General features: G+C 41.7%; 1 protein-coding gene across 2 annotated transcripts in view; it reads left to right on the top strand.

The window, feature by feature from the left end:
* The first annotated feature begins 450 nt into the window (after positions 1–450).
* The window catches only part of atp8a1 (ATPase phospholipid transporting 8A1), a 122,502-nt gene continuing 100,854 nt past the window's right edge, over positions 451–22,098 (top strand). For both annotated transcript variants that reach the window (XM_073486878.1, XM_073486877.1), the window contains exon 1: positions 451–706. In XM_073486878.1, the coding sequence (XP_073342979.1) occupies positions 658–706 (49 nt within the window). In that variant the 5' untranslated portion in view covers positions 451–657. The remainder of the gene's footprint in view (positions 707–22,098) is intronic.

Below are 22,098 nucleotides of genomic sequence, written 5' to 3'. Positions count from 1 at the left end.
TATATTTTAGACAAAAACAAGAGTCAGTGTTGTGCTGAGCCAACTCCCACCCAGTGTACTATTGTTGTGTCTTCAACCCGTGAACAACGTCTACTGCAGAGGGGGGAGGCGTCCACACCGGCGCACAATTTCTCGGCATTTCTTATAAAAACTCACATTATACGTCCCTATGATTAAAACGCAGCACTTTCTCTTTAAATCTACCCGCGAGAAATGTATTTTTCACGAGTTATATCTGTCCGCCGCGGTGAAACGACAGCGCTCATGTTCGCTCACCCCCCCTCCCGCCGCGGGGTGACTTGGTACGGTCCATACTGTGAAGCGGCACCGTCCCCCCCTCACGTCAGTCTCTGGTCAGTCCGTGTCCGCTCCTGCTTCACCGAGGGCGGCCTGTCGCCTCCGTAATCCGCCGTGTGAACCGGGATGCTGTGTGGGGGGGGGGGGGTGGGATCCTGGGCATGCCTCTGTCACCGCCGCCGGGAAATGAATGTCGTTTATACCTCGTCGTCTGAAGCAGCAAACGCGCAGCAGTAGTGTCCGCGTGAGAGACGCTCCCCTCCTGAATTTCAGCCGTTTGTTTGGTCTCCTCTGACAGGGAGCACAACCGACGAGCCGCGGCCGCTTGACAGGTGCCGTCGCCGGGCTCTGCGCGGAGAGATGCCGCCCGTCCAGAGAACGATGTCTGATCTTCGTACCCGGGCGGAGGGTATGTAAAGATAATTATTTTAACTTCTCTGTATGTGTTAGAGGGATGTTTTTAGACGGTTGTTTCCTTATCACCGCAGTGAGGCCGGCCGGTCGCTGTCTGGAAGTACAGTACAATAACTTGCTAGCTGTAGCCGTGATTAACGGTGCCCTGACAGGGGTCAAGGAAACCCCGGCGGGGCTGGAGAGTTTCTGGAAGGAGTCTCCTGTAAAATAACCCCAATTTTACTTACTACTTAACTTATTTCAATGAAAGTTATCCCTGTGTCGCCTCCATATGTACAGATAAAACAGGATTTTCCAGTCCAGCCCTCCTACAGTCTGCATGAAGCCTGCCCTGAAAGTGAAACTAGTCTAGTCTGACCCAAAAACAAAAAAAAAAGCCTGGCACCCATCCAGGCCAGGACATCCTCAGCTATGTCCTGCACACCACAAAGGTACCATCATGTCAGGTGGCTTGGTGACAGTAGCCACAAGTGTCCAGGAAATGGCATCTCCAGTAGGCTTGGGTCTAATAATACAGCCATTGTTATTCGGCTGGGACCCTCTCTCCTTCACTGCACCAGTGACTTTCCACTGGAAATAGGATGCGGATGCAAAAATATACATTACTTAAGTGATTTGAATGCTCATAAGGGGATCTGTTTACTCTTGGGCTTCGAAGGCTGCTCAGTAAGCCGGGTGTTAAAGGTTTGTTTGTTTATCCAAGGAGATCACCGATGGCTGGACAGGCTTATTACTGGCTGCAGATGCATTGTCCTGCAGGGTGTCGTCTTTATCACTTATCTGTGGCAGACCCTGACCTGTGACCTCTCTGGACTGAGGCAGAAATTATCCGCAGGGATCAATAACATGTAGTTGTTATTTATGGTACCTGCTGCGGTTTGTGTTTCTCTTGCCATGATTTGATTTGGGATTGGTTTGATTCATAACTGTAGGCTCGGGCTAATATCTCAATCTGAATTATTGCTGTTGAGTATATTTTTTTGGCAGCTGAAGCCAGCAGCCTGGCCTCTTACAAAGTGAATTAGAGTGATCTTCCTCTCATTCGTATTTTATGTACTCTGAGATAAGTTGTTTCATCAAAATGTGGGGCACATTAACGTGCATATCTTAGTACTTGTTTCTTAAAATGCAGTAACTTCACTGTATTACAGTTTAATTGTTGAGCATGTGTTCATACAGGAAGCATTCCTGATCTGGGCCCTTCATCCAAGTAGCTGCTAGGACTGTGGGAAATACATTTTTAAAGAGACATGCGACTCAATTTAAAAATTCAGTATTTTTGTCTGAAAGCTGCAGCAGAGGAGCAAAACACTAAGACCAACCTCTGATACCCTTAAGCTGTGGTGCACAAGATGTTGGTCAGCTCATACATATCCATGATATAGCGCACTATTGATTCATTTGTTTATAACAAATGCATATGCATTCATTTTAATTTATTTAAGACATAATTCACCACTTTTCTTAGCCAATTCTGAATGGATAACGTTGAATGCATTTGTGTGAATTACTAAAAATGTATGAGACGATTGAAGTAAGCATATTTTTTATATTTGAAAATAACTTGACACAATGGTGTCGTCAGCATTTTACAGAAAGGCTCTAATGGATTTATTTTCTATAGATGCAGCTGAAATATTTAATCACCACATGTGGAAAGTAGAGAGGTCATGATAATGCAGCAGAATGAATAATATCGACTGTAAAATTGGCCTCACTGACCATTATTTCTTTTCAGAGTTCTAAAAATTTAAAGATGAACATCTCTACCATCCATACCTTGAGCTTCTCCATAGACAATCAGTAAAAGTCTCATTTGTAACTCATAAATGTATTATTTTCAATATAAACCAAAAAATTGAACCCACATTATAAACAGTGCTCATACCTGGATTAGGGATGTCAATTTTTAGCATTTACATTAATTGATAGGTGACTGCCTGTAAAAATCGATTAGAGGTTATTCATTAATAATATATGAACTATGTTGGAAGTTTTTCCTTGAGCAAGCTGTTTTGACCACTGACATGATCTATGTTCAGTGTAGAATCAGAGCGGGCTACATTAGGAGTTAAAAGAACAGATAAAGTAAACACCGAGTTGCTTGAATGATAAACTAAATAACACAAAAAAGACGTAATTTTAAGAATTTTAACAATTAGCTTTCATCTGTAGCTACTCAACAACTGGCCCAACACAGTTCAACCCCTAATGAGGCTACTAAATGGCTAAAATGTAATATCAGTTTATATAGAATGTCTTTTTGTATTTTTTAAATGACAAATTACATTATTTTAATCATATAAGGATTTTGTACTTTATATTGCTATATTTGATTAGCAAGTATTTGTGACCATCTCTGATTGTCCGTTAATATATTTTTAATACGTTAAATTCTTAACAACGATTAATCAATTAATAATGAATCATTAACTTCCCTAACCTGGATATATCCATGTTCCCAACAGGTGGCCTTTATGTCTTCCAATCATTCAAAGTACAGCATTGCATTTTATGTGACAGAACAAGTTATGTGGTGGTAAAATTGTCTTTCTGATTTATGGCTGTAGGACAGACACTTATGAATGATCGGTAATGATGGATTGAGATCTGTGAAGACTGTGGAAAAGAAAAATGGACTCCGAAAACTCAGTGGTTGTACCCAAATTTCAGAGATAAAAACAGGAAAGAAGGCTTCCGGTTTAGCGACTAATGGAGTAAGACGTGCCTGCGGGAGCTCCTGTGAAACTCTTTTAAATGATCATATAGGGCCTTTTGTGTACTCTCTGTTTCTACATTTTTACTCCGCAAGCTCGTTGTGACTTTATTACAGCCCGTTATGCCTCCAAAGAAAAATACGTCCATCCCGGCGGCTACGCAAGCGAGGCCTACCCCCCAGGCTGCAACCTCCCCGGGGAGTGGTGGGGCCACCCCGCCGCAGGGTGCGCCTGCTAACCCCCCCACTCCAGAGAAAACCACCGCCGTCTCGAGCCTGGCCTCTCCGGACTTTAAGGCTGAACTCCTCGCCGCTCTTCGAAATGAGGTGGTAGGCATTTTTAAGACAGAATTGGAGACGGCAATGACAAATAACTTCACTCAGATAAAGTCCGAGCTACAGAGTGTGAAAATGGAGCTAAATGCTAACATAGCGGCTATCCGGACGGAGGTGGATGTGCTAAAGGTAACTGTGACGGACATGGAGGGCTCGCTGTCGACATGCACTGACGATGTGGTTTCACTTCAAAGTAAAGTGGACAAACTTTCGGCCCAACTTGTTACTCTCGACAGCAGATGTGAAGATCAGGAGGCGAGATCTCGCCGTAACAACATCAGGATAATAGGTCTACCCGAGGAGCACGGCGCGGTTGACGCGACCACAGTTTCCATCCTGCTGAAGGATGCTCTCGGCTTGGGAAAAGAGCCAGTGGTGGACCGGGCGCATCGATCCCTACAGCCCAAGCCGAAACCCGGCGAACGCCCTCGTCCCATAATAGCACGTTTACACTATTATGCAGACTGCGCCGACATCCTACGACGTGCTAGAACCCAGCGGCAGATCAAGGTGAAGGATTCAACTATCTCCATTTTCCCGGATCTCACTGCACGCACAGCCAAAGCCCGTGCAGCCTTCAATGACATCCGACGCCAGCTCAGGGACATTCCCAACATAAGATTTGGGCTGCTGCACCCGGCGCGTCTCCGGATCACCAGAGGGGATGTCACAAGGGAATTTACATCACCGAAGGATGCCGCTGCCTTTGTGAAAACACTCAAGTAAACTTGGGTTTGTTACAGCATAGTTATTAAAACACAAGTCTGAGTGTAGGTGCCATTACAGTTATGTTGTTATTATTATTAGCATTATTACTATGCTTATTTGATTGCTATTATTTATTTATTTTTTTCATAAAGCTGAAACGGTTCTTGATCTACAGCATGATCTACGAAACAGCTTTGAGCAATATACCATTACTGTTGACATGTTTAGTTAATTTTGACATAAATGGCACCATAACTCCTGCTGTTCTAATAAGCAGTCACTATGCTTATGTACTTGTGTGCAGATTTCTTAGATGGTTCTGAGCCTTGTGTTGTTTAATATTTAGGCCCTGTCTTTTGCTACATATTTTTTATCTTCCCAATGTTTCCAGGAGCTCCAGCTAAGTTGGAGCGAGGTGAAGATGTCTGTTTGGTCCAAAGCTTGGAGTTTATTTGTTTTGTTCATGACTCCTTGTGGAGTTAGCACTGGTATCCTATCGTTTGGGGATGGGATAGTGGTAGGTGCTGTGGGGGGAGGGTGTGGGTTCTGGGGTGAGTTTGATAAGTTAGCTCTGTGTGTGTGTGTTTTTTGTTTTGTTTTGTTTTTTTCTTTTTCTTTTTTTCTCTCCCTTTTCCTCCCTTTCTCTTTCCTCCCCCCCTTGCCCCTGAAGTGTGGAGCAGGGAACCTGGTTGCCTCCTATTTTAACTCACTTTCCATATGGCTAATGTTTCAGGCTCAAATGTAAGACTCATCAGTTGGAATATTAAAGGTCTAGGGGGTGCTGTCAAGCGATGTAGGGTATTCTCCCATTTGAAGCGGCTGAAACCCGACATTGTGTTCTTGCAGGAAACCCACATGAGGAACAAAGATCAAGTCAGACTGAAATGTCCCTGGGTTGCTGAGGTATTCCATTCTAGTTTCAACTCGAAGGCCAGGGGGGTGGCCATCTTGATCGGTAAATCAGTCTCATTTACCCTGACTAATATCATTTCCGACAGAGATGGCAGATATCTGATAGTTTTAGGTACTCTATTTCGTGTGCCTGTCCTGTTAGTCAATGTCTACGCACCAAACTTTGATAATCCTTGTTTTATGAACAAGTTGTTTGAAAATCTGCCCTCTCTGAGTGACAGTTTTTTGATTTTCGGAGGGGACATGAACTGTGCTATTGATCCTCAACTAGACCGCTCTAAACCCGGCTCAACCCCATCACTAATGGCTAAGGCTCTTTACAATTTCATGTCTAGCAATGGCTATGTTGACCCCTGGAGACATCGGAATCCGAGGAGTAGGCAATATTCTTTTTATTCGCATGTGCATCAGACCTTTTCTCGAATAGACTATTTCTTTGTAGATGCTAAACTTGTGCCAAAAGTGACAAATGTCTCGTATCACCCAATTATTGTTTCAGATCACTCACCGGTGTCCATAGATGTTCGGATTTCCTCCGGACCTCGCTATCCCACCCAGTGGCGATTCAATACCTCACTTCTATCAGATGGAAAATTTCATAAATTCATTACAAGTGCAATAGAGGATTTTATTGCTCTTAACCAATCTGATTCGGAACCCATCTCTAAAGCACTACTATGGGAGTCTTTAAAAGCATTTCTGCGAGGTCAGATAATTTCATACTCTGCACACATAAGAAAATTAAGGATGTCAAACATTCAGAAGCTCTCATCTGATTTAGAATCAGTAGACCAGCAACTTGCAACCGCCCCTTCTGACGATCTTTCAAGGAGACGCGTGGTCTTACAAACAGAGCTAGATCTTATCACAACTAATGAGGCTGAGCGCCTGTTGCTTCATTCTCGTTCCAGATACTACGAACATGGCGACAAATCTGGTAGATTACTAGCTCACCAATTGCGCCGTCAAGCAGCCTCGCGTATAATACCTCGCATTAAAGACGGATCAGGAGCGTTGCAGGAGGACCCGGTGGTTATTAATTCTGTCTTTTCATCTTTTTATGAATCCCTGTACAAGTCTGAATTCCCATCAGACCCAACTGATATGCACAGGTTTTTAGACGAACTTCGGTTTCCTTCCATAAACCCAGAACTGGTTAATCAACTAGACTCTGCTCTGACCATTCAAGAATTAAACTTAGCTTTACAAAGTATGCAAAATAATAAAGCCCCGGGACCCGACGGGCTCCCAGTCGAATTTTTTAAAGCTTTTCAGGCCAAACTTACTCCATTACTTCACTCTGTTTATCTTGAATCTTTATCACTTGGCTCTCTCCCTCCTACATTGAGACAAGCTTCTATCAGTGTTCTTTTAAAAAAGGACAAAGATGCAGATATATGTACCTCCTATAGGCCAATTTCTTTAATGAATGTCGATACAAAGATTCTTGCAAAGGCCTTGGCCCGCAGACTTGAAAAGGTCCTTCCGACAATTATTTCTAAGGAACAGACAGGCTTTATAAAGGGGCGTCAGCTCTATTATAATGTTCGTACTTTGTTAAACATAATCTACTCTAAAGAAACAGGAGCCACACCTGAAGTAGTGATTGCGATCGACGCTGAGAAGGCGTTCGATCGTGTTGAGTGGAACTATCTATTTGCAGTTTTGGCTAAGTTTGAATTTGGTGAAAGTTTTATATCATGGTTACGCCTTCTCTATACGCTTCCCTGTGCCAGTATTACGACTAATAATACCCAGTCCGGCTACTTTTTTCTAAACAGAGGTTGCAGACAGGGCTGCCCTCTTTCTCCTCTCCTGTTTGCACTTGCAATAGAGCCCTTGTCTATATATCTGAGGACCTCTCTTACTTTTAATGGCATCACCAGGTCTCATACAGAGTTGAAATTGTCATTATACGCCGACGACCTGTTACTATATGTCACAGATCCAGTAAGAGCCTGCCCCTCTATTGTTTCATTCTTTAATAGATTTGGCCGGTTCTCAGGGTATAAAGTTAATATCGCCAAGAGTGAATGCTATCCTGTTAATAAACTAGCGATGCAGCTCTCCCAGTCAGACAGTCCTTTCAAATTGAGTACTTCGGGATTTAGGTACCTTGGGGTTAACATAGCCAGGTCCTTCCAAGCTCTCTATTCTGAAAATTTCTCTCCCCTCTTAGCCAAGATCAAGACAGATTTTCAAGAATGGGGTTCCCTCCCTCTCTCCTTGATTGGGAGAATAAATACTGTCAAGATGAGTGTCCTGCCAAAATTTTTATTTCTTTTTCAATGTTTACCTATATTTTTGCCAAAAAGTTTTTTTAAAACGGTAGATTCAATCATTAGTCATTTTTTGTGGAATGGCAAAACACCTAGAGTTAAACAAAAAATACTTCAGAATTGTAAGTTCTACGGCGGTCTCTCCTTACCAAATTTTCAATTCTACTACTGGGCCGTGAACATAACTAAAATTATACTCTGGTCCAAGTCAATTGATGTGCCCTGGTATCAGCTGGAAGCACAGTCATGCTCCCCAGTCTCTCTCTCTGCTTTATTGACCGGCCCGATGGCAGCTAACCCCTCTGGCCTTACCTGCAACCCAGTGGTTAACGCCACACTCAAGATATGGTTTCAGTTTAGGAAACAGTTTAAATTTACTGCCCCTACAGCTCTAACCCCATTGTTAAGAAACCCTGTGTTTAAACCCACATTTACTGATCCCACTTTCTCCTTATGGCATGATAAGGGACTGAAATGTTTTGAGGATTTTTATAAGGTGGGGATTTTTTGTTCTTTTGCAGATTTGGTTACTGAATTCAGTCTTCCACCCTCCCATCTCTTTAGATATTTCCAGGTGAGGAATTGTGCAAAATCCTTATTTACCAACTTCCCTCACCTCCCACCTAAACAGCCATGGGGTGAACTCTTACAATTTAATCCCTTACAAAGGTCTTTAATCTCAAAGGTTTACAGCTCTATCCAATCCTATGATGACCATTTACCCATCAAAACAAGGGAGACTTGGGAGCGTGAGTTGGGGTTGGTCTTTGACGGGGACTGGTGGGAATCTGCACTGAAGGTCATTCACAAAATCTCTATTTGTGCCCGCCTGACCCTCATACAGTTTAAAGTTGTATTTAGATGCCATTATTCGAAGACTAGGCTGGCACAGATTTTCCCAGATGTGGTAGATGTCTGTGACAGATGTGGTGGCACACCTTGCAATCTTACGCATATGTTTTTCTCTTGCCCAGCTCTGTCGAACTTTTGGCAAATTTATTTCAACACCATGTCTAAGATATTTTCAAGAACTATTCACATTTCGCCACACATTGGCATTTTTGGTCTTCCGGATGACTATACCCTATATTCTGCTAAAGAATTGGAAGTAGTAGCCTTCACCTCACTCATTGCTAAACGCCACCTCCTTCTGAATTGGAAATCCACAACTGCTCCCTCCAGTACACAATGGATTACAGAGGTTATGTATTTTTTGAAAATCGAGAAAATCAGATATTCAAGAAGGGGGAACTTGAGCAAATTTTATAACAAATGGCAACCGTTTATGGACTTTTTTGCATCGATGTAACCCCCCTCCCTCACACACACACTCCCTCTTTCTTTTTTCTTTTTTTCTTTTTTTTTTTCTTTTTCTTTTTTTTTTTCTTTTTTTTTTTTTTTTTTCCCCTCTCTCTCTTCCCCTCTCTTTTTTATTATCATTTACGTATTTCTTCTGTCATGTCAGTCTAATCATTTTATATAGATTATATCTCAGTATCTAAACGTTGTATAGTTTATTTGGTTTCAATTCTGTAACTGTTGATTGTTCTCATAACACAATTCTATATCCAAGGGTGTATACCAACACGTTTAATGCTGACACCAATGTACCATGTAAGTGCCTTTGTTTTTCTTGTATACATATTAATAAAAAAATATGAAACAGAGAGATAAAAACAGATGCAAGTATACCCGTAAAACCAATTTCTGTGCCGTTTTAATTGAGCTTCTCATGAATCGCTCACCATTTCACATCGCCTTGTAATAAGTGGTTGTGTTTGGTGATAGTTTTGTTTGTTTATTTAAGAAGTTAATCTAAAAATGCCACAGAAGACCTAGTAATTATGAAGCAGTTTCTCATCCTGTACATCACACAGGAAAGGATAGTTAAGCCACTGAAGGTCCCATGTATCATACTGGAAGAAATGTAAATAATTAAATACTATTAAAGATTCCATAGAAAACTGTTGACGAATGTGTCCGCTCCCATCACAAGAGCAAACACATAAATTATGCAGCAGCTATTGCTGTCAACCCCCAACTACCACACACTAGCTTTAGAGGTTTTTCACTAGGCTCAGTAGCCTGTAAATATCATTCACCAGCTTCAGTAAAAACAGAACCATGTTTTCTGTGCAAGTAGGGCTACGACTAACAATTATTTTCATTATCAATTAATCTGCAGATTATTTTCTACAATTATTTGATTAATTGTTTGGTCTATAAAATGTCTTGCTAATCGGGAAAAAATGCTCATCACGGTGTCCCAGACGTCTTTAAATTGCTTTGTTTGTCCAACCAACAGTCCAAAACTCAAAGATTCTTCATTTACCATCACAAACGACAAAGCACAGCAGCAGATCCATACATTAAAGAAGCTGGAACCAGTATAAATAACCAGACATCTTTGCTTGAAAAATGACCTAAATGATTAGTCAATTATCAAAATAGTTTGCAGCTAACTCTCCTTTGATCAACCAACGGATAATTGAACTTCTCCGTCGTCGCAGCTCTGATTGCAAGCAACTTCCTGAATGTTGGCTTCACCTCCTCCACCGTGCCACATTGAAGACCTATGCTGCTGCCACAACGTCCACATTTCCACCCTAATGGCTCCATATCTATTAAACTGTTACCCAGGAGTGTGTGTTGCCGAACGGTTTCACTGCAGGTTTGCTCTGTGCTCCCTCGTCCGTCAACACCCAGCGGCTGCGTTTTGAGTGCAGCGCTGACGGACAGCTGGAGTGGTGAGACCGAGGAGTTCCCGTGGTAATTACAGAATCACGCGCGATTGCAATTATACATGTACGTGTTATAAACACAACAACAAACAACGTTAACACGAAGTGCTTTATTCTGAAAAGTGCACACATAGACTAGAGTGAGACCTATCAGCTCCGCTGCTGTGGTGGATCGGAGACGGACCAAACATGGATCTGGTGGAATTTGGGGGTTATGCTTAATCGTGCGTCTGTCCTGCAACACTTCTTTTGGCTGCTTTTATGAGAGCCTAAGCACTCTCCCCACCCTTCAGTTTTATTTTTTAATCACCACAGTGCATCAGGCAGGCATCCATCTAGAAAGGGCAGCCCTCTGCCAGGCTTACCACCTAATCCATCAGCGGCCTGTCCGTCAGCTCCCCATGCTGCACACTCCCAAGTCTTGCCCACCACGTGCCGCTCCACTCCTTGTCACTCTTCTCTGCTGAGCTGTGGAAACATCTGACATCACTGCCAGTCTGTGCCTGCATGTTGCCAAAATAACCTTATCTAGGACACTTACAGGTGACGTCAGTAGCTATCAGCGTGTTTAATGTGTGATCCCACGATGACAGACGCTGATCTCTCCAATACAAATTTCTATGATAGGCGGGAAAGTGCCTAATGCCTGCTTCCGCTGTCTAGATGGGAAAGCTGATCGACAGGGGCCACGCAAGTTAAGGCTAGACAGATGGCAAGAAGCTTCCTGTTTGCCGTCTTGGCTCGCCTGCTTATCTGCATACAGAACCAAATCCCTTCTCACGATTGACACCAGAGGTGGAGATAGGCAGGTAAGCCTGTCCTATGAGGATGAATCTATCAAAAGACCGAATGCTTGTCTTTTCCTGTCAGCTGATTCACATAATAGAAGGTGCTCTTCAGCATCTGATTGGCCACATACCAGTTTTGAATGACACAAAGTAGTCTGCTTCTTCTTTAAGCATCATATCTCTACCTTTCTGCCATTCTCAAGATTTTTTTTTCATTTATAAGTCAAGCAGGATGTTCCCCCGTAGCATTTCAATAACACCAGCTAAGCCTCGGTCTGTCTGAATAGTGGTTACAGCATGGGGAGGGAGCCTGGAGGGGGATAGACTGCTCCCTTCTGAAGGGATCGAGAGCTGCCCATGTGCCTGGCGGATCACTGCCTGATAATAATGTGGCACAAAAGCCCAACACGCCACTAAATCCCCTGTCTGGGGCCGCTGGTGTGTCATATCAAGTCCCCTCGGGCCTCCCTACTCTACTCCGGCATGGGACATCGCCACTCTTCTATTTTCCACTTAATGGGCTGCCTCCATCACTAACCTGCAGCCACTCTAATATGAGTCTCTTCAGATACTCAATTTCCCTCACCTCAATGATTTTCTTCTTTCTGCAAAGCAGAGTGGATGTGGCAGGTCATTGTGAGGAAGGGGAGATGGTGAAATGCTTGCGTGCACGTGTTCACACGGACACGGATGCAGAGACAAAGAACCTATTCTGATGTTTGCTCATGCATGGCCTCATATCGACTTGCGACAAGGAAGATCCATGAGCTCATGAGCAGGAACAGTGTCTCAAGGATTACCCGCTGACAATAAATTGCATTGTCCTATGTAATGATTATCTTCATTTTCAATTAATCTGTTGATTATTTTTTCAAGTATTAATAAGAAAGTCTAAGTAAATCTAAGTCTAAGTCTAATTGTTGGGCAAGATGGTGGCGTTGCAACTAACGGTTATTTTCATTGTCGACTGTTATGTTGATTATTATCTTGATGAATTGATTAGTTGTATGGTCTATAAAATGTCAGAAAATGGTTTAAAAAAATGTCAATCTTTGTTTCCCAAAGCCCAAGATGATGTCCACAAATGTCTTCTTTATTCCACAACCCAAAGATATTCAGTTTACTGTCGTAGAGGAGTTCAGAAACCAAAGGTGGCATCATCAGATGTCTTGTTTTGCCAATAGTCCAAAAGCCAAAGACACTAAATTTACAGTAATATAAAACACAGAAAAGTGGAAAGTTGTCACATTTCAGAAGCTGGAATTAGAGAATAATGGCTTTTTTTGCTTGGTTGAATAACTGTAATGTATTGTGTCTCACTTATTGATTAATTAACTTACTGTTTTTGCTCTTTACTAAGTAAATAATATCTGTTATATATTACATACAGTAATAGTCTTTCTTATTGAATATGATGGCCTTTATTCAGCTAGAGAAGTTAGACAAACTCAGAAGATTATGAGTATCTATATCTGCTTTTACAACTAGGAAAGAACAATAAATATATATCAGTGCTGTAAAGTGTGACTAGATGGTGCGAAATTTTGATCATAATAACCATAAAATGTTATTTATATGAGTGTGTCTTTCAGGTCCATTATATTAATATCTTGGCCATTTCAAAGCCGTCTCCAAAAATATTTTTAAATTGTGAAAAGTATCTTTTAATTTGACAGCCCTAAACTCAAATACTGTAATGTCTCAATGTCCTGATTGGATCAAGAGTCCTTGAACTATCAATTTTCTGGAATTGATTTGATCCTCTGATCTCTAGGTCAGCTGGAGACCCTCCATAATGTTGCTAAGATCGAATGTTATTTACGAGCCCCTTGGAAAGCTGCGTTGCAAATATATGCTCGTTAGGGAGATAAATCTTCCATACTCTCCAACCTAGCCATCAGCTCATAAGATGTACAGTAACTCTGTTCCCACCTCCTGTTCCCAAATGTCAAATAATTCATGAAGGCAGCATTAGATACTGAGAGAGAAGGCCCCAAACTGCATTCACAATCATATTTTATTGTGCTGGTGAGCAGAAGTCTTGTTTCTGGCCCGCTTGCGTTTGTCTATGCGATGCACACACACATGAACAGCAGCAAAAATGCAGCAAGCCTGCACGTGCCAGGAGACAGCCAATGTGATTGTGTCACAGCGGGATGACAAGGTCAGATGGAGAGGTGTCGACAGGCACTCCACAGGGAAGTGACGCTGTCAATGGATGGGAAGATGAAACTCTTGCTGCCCTTGACCCCCAAGATCTTGGGCATTTTATGACCCTGACTTCAAAAAAACTCGTTTTGTCTTGGCTGGGTGGAGTCCCCCTGTTCTGTCACGTTCACCCTTCTCCATGTTTGTTTGTAATGCCTAATGTGGATTTCCTGCCTGCGTCCTGGAAGAAGGCAAACCATCGTCCTAATTATGAAACATTTTGCCATAAAGACAGGATGTCTGCATGTCCTTAAAAAGTCTCAAAATGTCTTAAGTCCAATATTATATACGGCCTTAAAAGCTTGTATTTGAAATTGTAAGGTCTTAATTGTTATCTAATTTCATTAATCCATCTTTTGATTTCTATTTATCAAAATTAGTCATGGTCTTCTGAGAAGTCCACATTTCTGATGTTACAAATCTTTAAACCACTGAACATTAGACTGTCTCTTTACTTTAGATTTACACTACTGGTTGGCAAAATGTAGATTAACCTAACTCACAATAACAGCCATGTTCCTGCTTAAAACCTACCTCTGCACAGGACTATATATATACTGCTTACCTTAGCTGCAATACTATATAATAATTTAAACATCTAAACAGATAACTGTCATCATCAAGGCATTATCACCGCAGCAGGTCTCGTATAAAGTTGTAGCTCAATCTATATTTCTGTGCTGTGCTACGTCTTTACATCCTACTGATCCTTTATTCAGTAAGCCTATAATGTTTGACAAATATGGGTCATATTGTTTAGATGGTTGTGTGAGCAAAACAATAATACTTTCATCACGTTCATTAATGTCTGTACTCCTGCAATAAAAGCAGAAGTGTAATTGATACTGCAGTTTATATATAGTCTAAATACAGTAACGCTGTTGATGACTGGGGCCGAATCAATAATAGAAAAGGATGGCATTTATATTAATATTTCCTCTGTAGAGCTGAAAGTGTTTCTGGTTGTGTTGTGCACGTGTTACCTACTCGGTAGCTCTGGATGATGGTGGTGCCAGTTTGCCTGTTTAGCTAACACATTACTAACATGTCACGTCAGGTCAATGAGCATCACTAAACACTGGGATGGATTAATTGTCATTGCTCGGCCATTTGAATATTACAGCTATTTTTAGAGAACATGTGATTGTATGGTTGTCCTTATTAGGATTTTGCCCCATTTCAGATTTGAGTCTAGATCTTTGATATTGATTATTTGTCTTTATTAGTAAGTTTTCCAATACTGAGCATATTTAGATTTTCCTGACAATGTTGCTCTACATTTGCACGCTCATGCAGTAGGCCCTAGGGTTGCAGGGATATACTGCTTTCAAGATATACCTTGGTATGAAACTTGACAGTTATTGTGCCATCTACATTTGCTTATCTTAGGTATTGAATTCTGTCACTGGTTCCCTTCCCTCTGAATTCTTAAGGGGCCAGCCACGTGAGACTTAACACTGTAATAAAGTAGATATTGAAATTAAAATTCAGTCGAACTAGTTCCTCACAGGTGAAGAATCACACAGCTGGTCAATATTGGAAATTGTGAAATATATGACATATGACAGCAAATATTGCGATATTGAATGATATCTCATTTTGGGCCAAGCCTAATGCTGATGTTAAAATTTCGCTCATGTACATCCTCACAGTGCTGCTGTTACCATAGCTGTAGACTCTCGGTCTTGGTTGCTTGACTCGAAATAATTAATTGATTAACATTTGTTGACCAATAGATTAATTGACCATTTTCTGTCAGCCCTATTGCTGGGGAACCTTGTTGACACCCTGCGTGCTGTTGTGTCTATAACAATCGAGCATGGCGTATACATTTTGTATATATGTGGTTTTGATGAAGACGAGGAATGGTCATTTGAGGTAAGGCACAACAGTGACACAACACTGTGACAGAATGACTGGAATTCACAAGGTCTATATCCTGTTTCCAGACCTTTAACTTGCACACCATATGCTCTTCCCTTTTACCATTCATGAAGTCGCACACAGTGGAAAGGTTTCTGTCCCAGCAGATCCCTCGTTAAGCTAAGCTGGGCAAGGCCAACCCTGTGATGTCACAGAAAGCCCCAGCTGCCCATGTTGTCCCTGGACTGTCCGTCCCTGTGTAGCCTGCCTGAGCCTATGGGGAGCCAGACGGAGCCGAATGGGGAGGGGGATTAATTCTGCAGCTGCCCTGTTGTTGTTGTGAAGGCTGGTTACAGCATTGTGATCTGATAAGCGACTTATGGATGTTACTGTTGCTTAGATTGAGGCAGTATCTATACCCCCTTGCCCCCCCCCCCATCCCATTCACAAATGGTTGGAGATAGGGGAGGGGGAGCTTTCATCTCTGGGATTTTGGTTGCCATGAATAGACTGTGTCTGCTCAGTTTGCTGAAATATTTATGAGGCATAAATGAATCATGTGCAGATCTTTCTTTGGTGGTGATGAGCAGATACAAATGACACATTAGGCTCACTGGGTTGTGAGATTGAGAAATCCCAAAGCCCAGGGATTTGGAACAAATGTGACCCTAATCACTGTAGCAGATAGCCTCAGGTTAAGGTGAACAATGTGCACACTGACAGTGCTGAACTCCATATTACACCTCAACCTTCTGAGCCACTCGTCATTCCCCCTTTTTTTCTCGTATTTGATGCAGTTTTTCTTCACAAAGCCTCTTCACTGTGGTTTGGCTGCCATTCACTCGTTCGTGTTAGATCAATGTCAGTAGCCCGGAGCTGCCCGCCCCCACCCACCCTGGTATTTTTGAATGAACCGTGTGGGAGCCTAGCTGTGGCCAGGTCACGTGCCTCGTCCTCATCTACTCTTATTGACCAGCCTACAACTCTCTCAAGCTCATTAGCGCTTGTTCAGTATCTCAACAGTTGGACTGGACTCAGCCTGGAACTGTTTCTGGAAGAGCAAGAATCCTTTTTTTTAACATCTTGTTGGATGATATACCCGCAGGGATCGACTCATGGACCTTTTCTGAGGGATCCTAAGGCTTAGTCATGGAGCCAACTGAATCTTCACAGTGTAATCATATACAGAGTAGGTGATGATTAAAAGTTGTAAGACCGCAGCCAGCATGTGACATGTTATCTTTTTTACGATTTGTTATAAAAGCTTTATCTGAGGTCTAACATGAACAGCCAGAAAAAGATACAGTTGCTAAAAATATCTCCTCCGTTGATCCTCTTATTTTAAAAACAAGGATTAGTGCTGTTACTGTTACTGACAATAGAGAGCCAATATACTAGGGATATATTAGGGATGTATTTTGAAGTTTAAATTGGTCAGTTGTTTATTGTGTTTCTTTAACATTTAACCCAGAGTGTCATGAGTACAGGTAATACGCTTGAGTATCAGGTCGTTGTTGTTCCTGTCATTGCTGCCATTTGATGTGCTTAATCTTTTTAGTGTTGACAGTCATGGCAGCAATAATTTTCCACCCCCACCACTTCTGCCTGACCTGAGCTAATACTTAACCACCCAATATCATAAATCTGCACAGGATCATATGGTCTTTAACCTGTTTTTATCTGCGACTTATATCACATGAGTAAGTCAATCACATGAGTAAGTTAAAGAGTTATTTGATTTTCTTTAAATTTAAGTATGTTAAGTTTGAAAGTTTGCTTGTCCAAAGTGCTGAAGGTGAGCGTTATTAAGAGACTAAGCCTTCCATATTAAGAGATACACAAATGAGCGCTGACAAAAGAAAACTAACATAACGTTCTATTCTGATTGACGTACATTAACTATCTTAAAACATCTCTGACTCACCAAAGGTATCTCTTTAACCTACAATACTCAGCAGCGAGTGATAAAAAGACGGACCGGGGAAGACCGGCATGCCTTGGCTGATGCCAAGCCATGCTGGGTCCAGTTTTTTCCCAGTGGGCACCGTCTCCAAAATACGTGCCCCCTTGTGACTATTGTTCCGTCCGTCTGTCTGTTGGCTGACACAAGCAATAATCCTGACATCTGGCCTGCATCCAAACTCATTACGACACTTGATGGCATTGATCCTTCCTCCAGAGGCTTCCCCTCCAGAGCTGTGTGCTTCTGCTCTCTACTCCTACTGAGCTTTATTTGGCTCCTTGTCGCTCTTTCCTCTCTTCTTTTTCCATGCCTCTTACAATGTTTTCATACAGCCACCGAGTATGGGCAATATGGTGGCCCCATTAATAGATGAAAGGTGTTGTTATGAAGCCTAATATAACACAGATTAAGAATTATAATAACAGCGAGTATCCGCCCAGTTTCCCATTCTTGCTCTCTTTATTGATGTCAGGGTAGTTGAGCCGTGACACGCCTGCAGTTAATGAAATTAGTGCTGAGAAAATGCACAGTGTCCACCAGGGAATATTAAGAACAGTTCCCACTGAGACATCTGTGGTAGTGGCTGAGTACATTATCAACACAGTGTGGTAGAAACTAAGGAAATGAGCAGGATATGGGGGGAGGATTTTAATGCTTATAGACAGAAACCTGGGGGAAAGGCTATTTTAATGACAGTGCCTTCTCCACCTCTCATTAGGGATAGGAATTGATAAGATTTTATGATGCCAATGTCTTATCGATTCTTTTTTGAACATTAATAATTTTCTCCACACAATAAGGCACAATAATAAGGCATTACAGCATTATCATCAAGAGGAATAATGAACAAATAGACTAATGGAAAAAACAAAAAACACAAAGAAAAAACAGTTGGGGAAAAGATAGAATAGAAGTTACATTTAAAGATTAGACACATATATTAACATGTGACCTCAAACTGCTTGGAAGGATAGTTTCTCCACACAATCAATAAAGGGTGACCAGGTTCTGTTTTATCTCTATTTGAAAGCACATGATCACTTCCTCAATACACAGTATAATAAAAGAGGAACAGGTAGCTTTCATCTGATAGGAATTTATTGTCGCGCTACCAGTGAGGTAAATGCAACAGCGTTTGACTGAAATGAAGTGACGCCATACTATATTGGAGGTACACCAAATAAGGCTTTGTATGGATTCGAAAAAAAGATGTGCATGTGACTCAGGTTTCCAAAAGCTCCACTATTTAACCTCTGTTGAGGAGCCGGTCCTCAACTCGAACTGGTTCTCGATTCCCAGACTGATCATTTTACAGACATTATAGTTTGTGATATTGTTTCTTCATGCAATGAAACCAGGCTTTGGACCGTTTCTTCCTCCCCAACATGACTCCTTCTAGTTGCAATTTTTCCTGCAGCGTAGATTTGTCAGTTTTACATCGTTGTTTTGCAATACGCGACTGTCAGAAAAACATGCTGGCATTGATAAAATGATGTTATAAGCTCAAGCATATGACTCTGATGGATTGGACTAATTGGAGCTGGTTCTTAACCCTAAGTGGCTCTGGACTTTCCTACCCGTCACCCCCAACTCAGACTGTTTTGTTGGCCTGTCAGGGTTGGCCTTGTTTGCTACTTTTAGATTAGGTGAAGGCCACAGTTACCAGTCGGGTGCGCATGAATGTCAAGCTGGTCTCCTTTGTTACTGTAACAGCTCTGCATTTTGACATCAAACTGTGCTGATACGAGTTGTTACTGTACAGTCAAAGAAGTTTTCTTTTTCCATCCTGTTCAACTGAAGAATTGATGAGCCAGAGCACTAGACCACTGTTTCTCTGGCAAATCCTCAAGCCCGACTGACCACTTTCTGGCTCTAGCTCTACTTTTACTCTTCTAATCCAATTTAAGTGTTCAATATGTAGCCTTTAATAGGATCAGGTGTGCGAGAATAGCTGCTTCAAAAACCTGGAGATCAGGTTGCTCTTGAAGACTTAAGAACCACAACTCTCAACTAACTGCTTATAGAACCCCTTTTAAAATAAATCTGCCACCAAGTGACTGTATTCATGATAGCATATCAGTACACAAAAGCAAACAAAAGAGACAACATTAGCATGGATTGCAGCAGATTAAAGACGGTCCAAGTCTACCACTCTGCTAATTATTCCCGATTACACTGCTTATTGGAGATGGCACGGTTCACAGTTCTCCAGCAATTAAACAGAACAACATTTTATTGTTTTTATATGATCGGGACGTAATCTAAAAGAAAAGAAAAGGCTGTATGCTACAGTTGTAAATTAAATACAAAACCCTATAGACTGTTTGAGTGTGGATCATGTATTCAACAACATGATGTATTCATGGGGTTTTTTGTTGCATATCTGCAGCAATCAACAGTTATGTGTTATGCATTTTGGCTTGTGGTCTGATACTGCAGCAAGAGGCTGTTTCTCAAATAAATTCAATCTACTGTTTATTGTCAAGTGTTGCTCTGGCTATATGAACTGGGCTGACCTGTCTAGCGTGGTTAAGCTAACAGGCACTTGCAATCAAGCTTGTAATCTGACTGTATAAGACTAATAAGACTGTAAATATGTGGGTTTAGGGGATACTTAACAGAAATGAGACAAATCCAATTCCAGTTTGAGCAAAATATCTGCAGTGTTTCACCCCTGGTCTCTTTTTAGCATGTTTTTTATCCTTAAGTTCAAAAAGCTGCTTTGAAGGGTGGGGTGATATGGCCTTTAAATAATATAGCAGTATTTCTGGGTCTTGAAAGTTTGGAAAATTACATCAGTTGATTGTAATGCAGCCTTTAAAGCCTGGAAGAAAACAGCATTTATCCTACATAATGATATATAAAATCTGGGACGATATATAGGTTCTTTTCACGATAACGATAAAATATCAATATATCACACAGAGCTCTACTGTCTTGTAAAATATAGAAACAGATGAAATATCTGATAACAGCACTAAGGTATTATTAACACCTTTGTTTGGAACATACCTGCATTCTATACATGGACAGCATATTTGCATGTTCGACACAATCGTTTTTTGCTGTCCACAGCTCTTACTTAAACATTGTATACGAGCCCTTGTGTCAAGGCTGCTGAGCAGAGAGAGCAAAGGAACTAAGTTAAGCAGTAGCAGTACCAGCTGCAACTGGTGCATTGCAGCACCTGGCCTACCCCAGCACACAGGCTCCTGCTGCGAGGGCTCATTCAGAACAGAGAGACACAACATCAATCACAGCTGCTCAGCCAGCTCCTCTGGCCTGCTATTTCACACAGGTCTTATGCTGCAGTCACCAGCTACGCGAGCCCTCTGTTTTCATTTGTCATTGTAGACACTAATTCTTTGATCACCCAAGCTTCTTAAAGATTTAGTTTCTTGACTTTCATTGTTTGCTAGGTTTGTTCCTTGGTGTGTGCAAGGTGAGATCGCACTTATAATTATTCGGTTACTATTGACATGTAATAGAACAGGAGGTTTGAGTATTCCTAAAACACTGGCCATACATCAGTGCAGCAAAAATAATTTCATTCAAAACTAAAAATATGGTTTTCTCTCTTGACTTTTTGAAAATGAATGTTGTTTGCATTCACTACACCAGTGGTTCTCAAACATTCTCATGTCAAAGACCCCTGATCTGACAGAAAATAAACCAGGGACCCCCATTTGACAAGATTTTGTCCCAGGCTTCCACCATCTGATAAGTATTTTGCTTTTAAGTGTGTGTGATGAAAGACACTTCTTTGAGAGCCACTGCATTAGACAGCGTACAGTGGATATGACAGGAAACAAGCAGAGAGAGATGGAGATTGACACACAGTCACGGTTTCCTGCCAGACACGGACTTGTGATGCTGCGATTTTTGGCAGCCGCTTTGACCCCAAGGCCACCAGGGCGCCCCGTGGAAAATCACTTAGAAAAAAAATACTGCCAGAAATGTTTTCCATTTCTGTGACATTGATGCTGTATTCGGCGGTGTTACTGATGCTGCAACTGTGTCACAGTATTTCTTGCAGAATGTCTGCTGTACTTAAATTGCCTCGTCCAGCCTCAGTGTGGTAGCATGCCTTCGAGATAATGTCCTTTCGCTCACCTTTGCTCAGTGCTGTTACTCATTCCCAACCACCTGTCTTCTCAGTGTCACCAGGTGAGCTCTTGGCTGCAAAGTCTGTTTTTAATTTTAGGTTGAGGAGGCTAGACGCACTGACATCCAAAGAGCAGGGAAGTTATATCCTCTTTACTTTAAGTCTTCTGTGGACAACTGAGACACGCATAGACACAGACAGACATGGACACAAGCACACACTGACTATAAGGCTGCACAATAAATCACAATATTATCGAAATCTTAATTGGAGAAGCTGCAGTTCTTTGAGAAATGTAAACAATGAGAATGTTATGGTGGTTTCTCTTTTATATATTTTATATCGAACGATGTTCAAGTGCTCCTTGAATGGAGATGGCAGCGTCCTTCACTAAAACACACATCATAGCATCGTGCTGGAAAAGGGACGAACATTAGGATGTCCACCCGGGGTTTCATGTTTCTATCACTGCTGATTGGAACTGGAACTGATAAATACCCATAACTGCTGATGAATCATTCGACCCAGAAATGGATGCTGATTGTCCTCTTTCTCACTGAAGACAAAAACCAGATGTGAGTGGGTGTTAGAGGGTTTTTATCCAGTGTGAGGTCATGTTTCAGTAAATCCTCCCTGGCCTGAAAGTACCTTTTTATACTTCTCCTAGGGATACATTTAGAGCCCATTACGATGCCACTATTCAAAAATTCAATTTCATCCAGTGTGCTATTATGTGTGAAAGATTAAACCCTGTTACAATGTGTTTGC

The sequence above is a fragment of the Pagrus major genome, chromosome 18, assembly GCF_040436345.1.
Source record: "Pagrus major chromosome 18, Pma_NU_1.0".
Taxonomy (NCBI): Eukaryota; Metazoa; Chordata; class Actinopteri; order Spariformes; family Sparidae; genus Pagrus; species Pagrus major.
The sequence above is the reverse complement of the archived record's forward strand: the minus strand, read 5'-3'. Positions and strand labels throughout refer to the sequence as shown.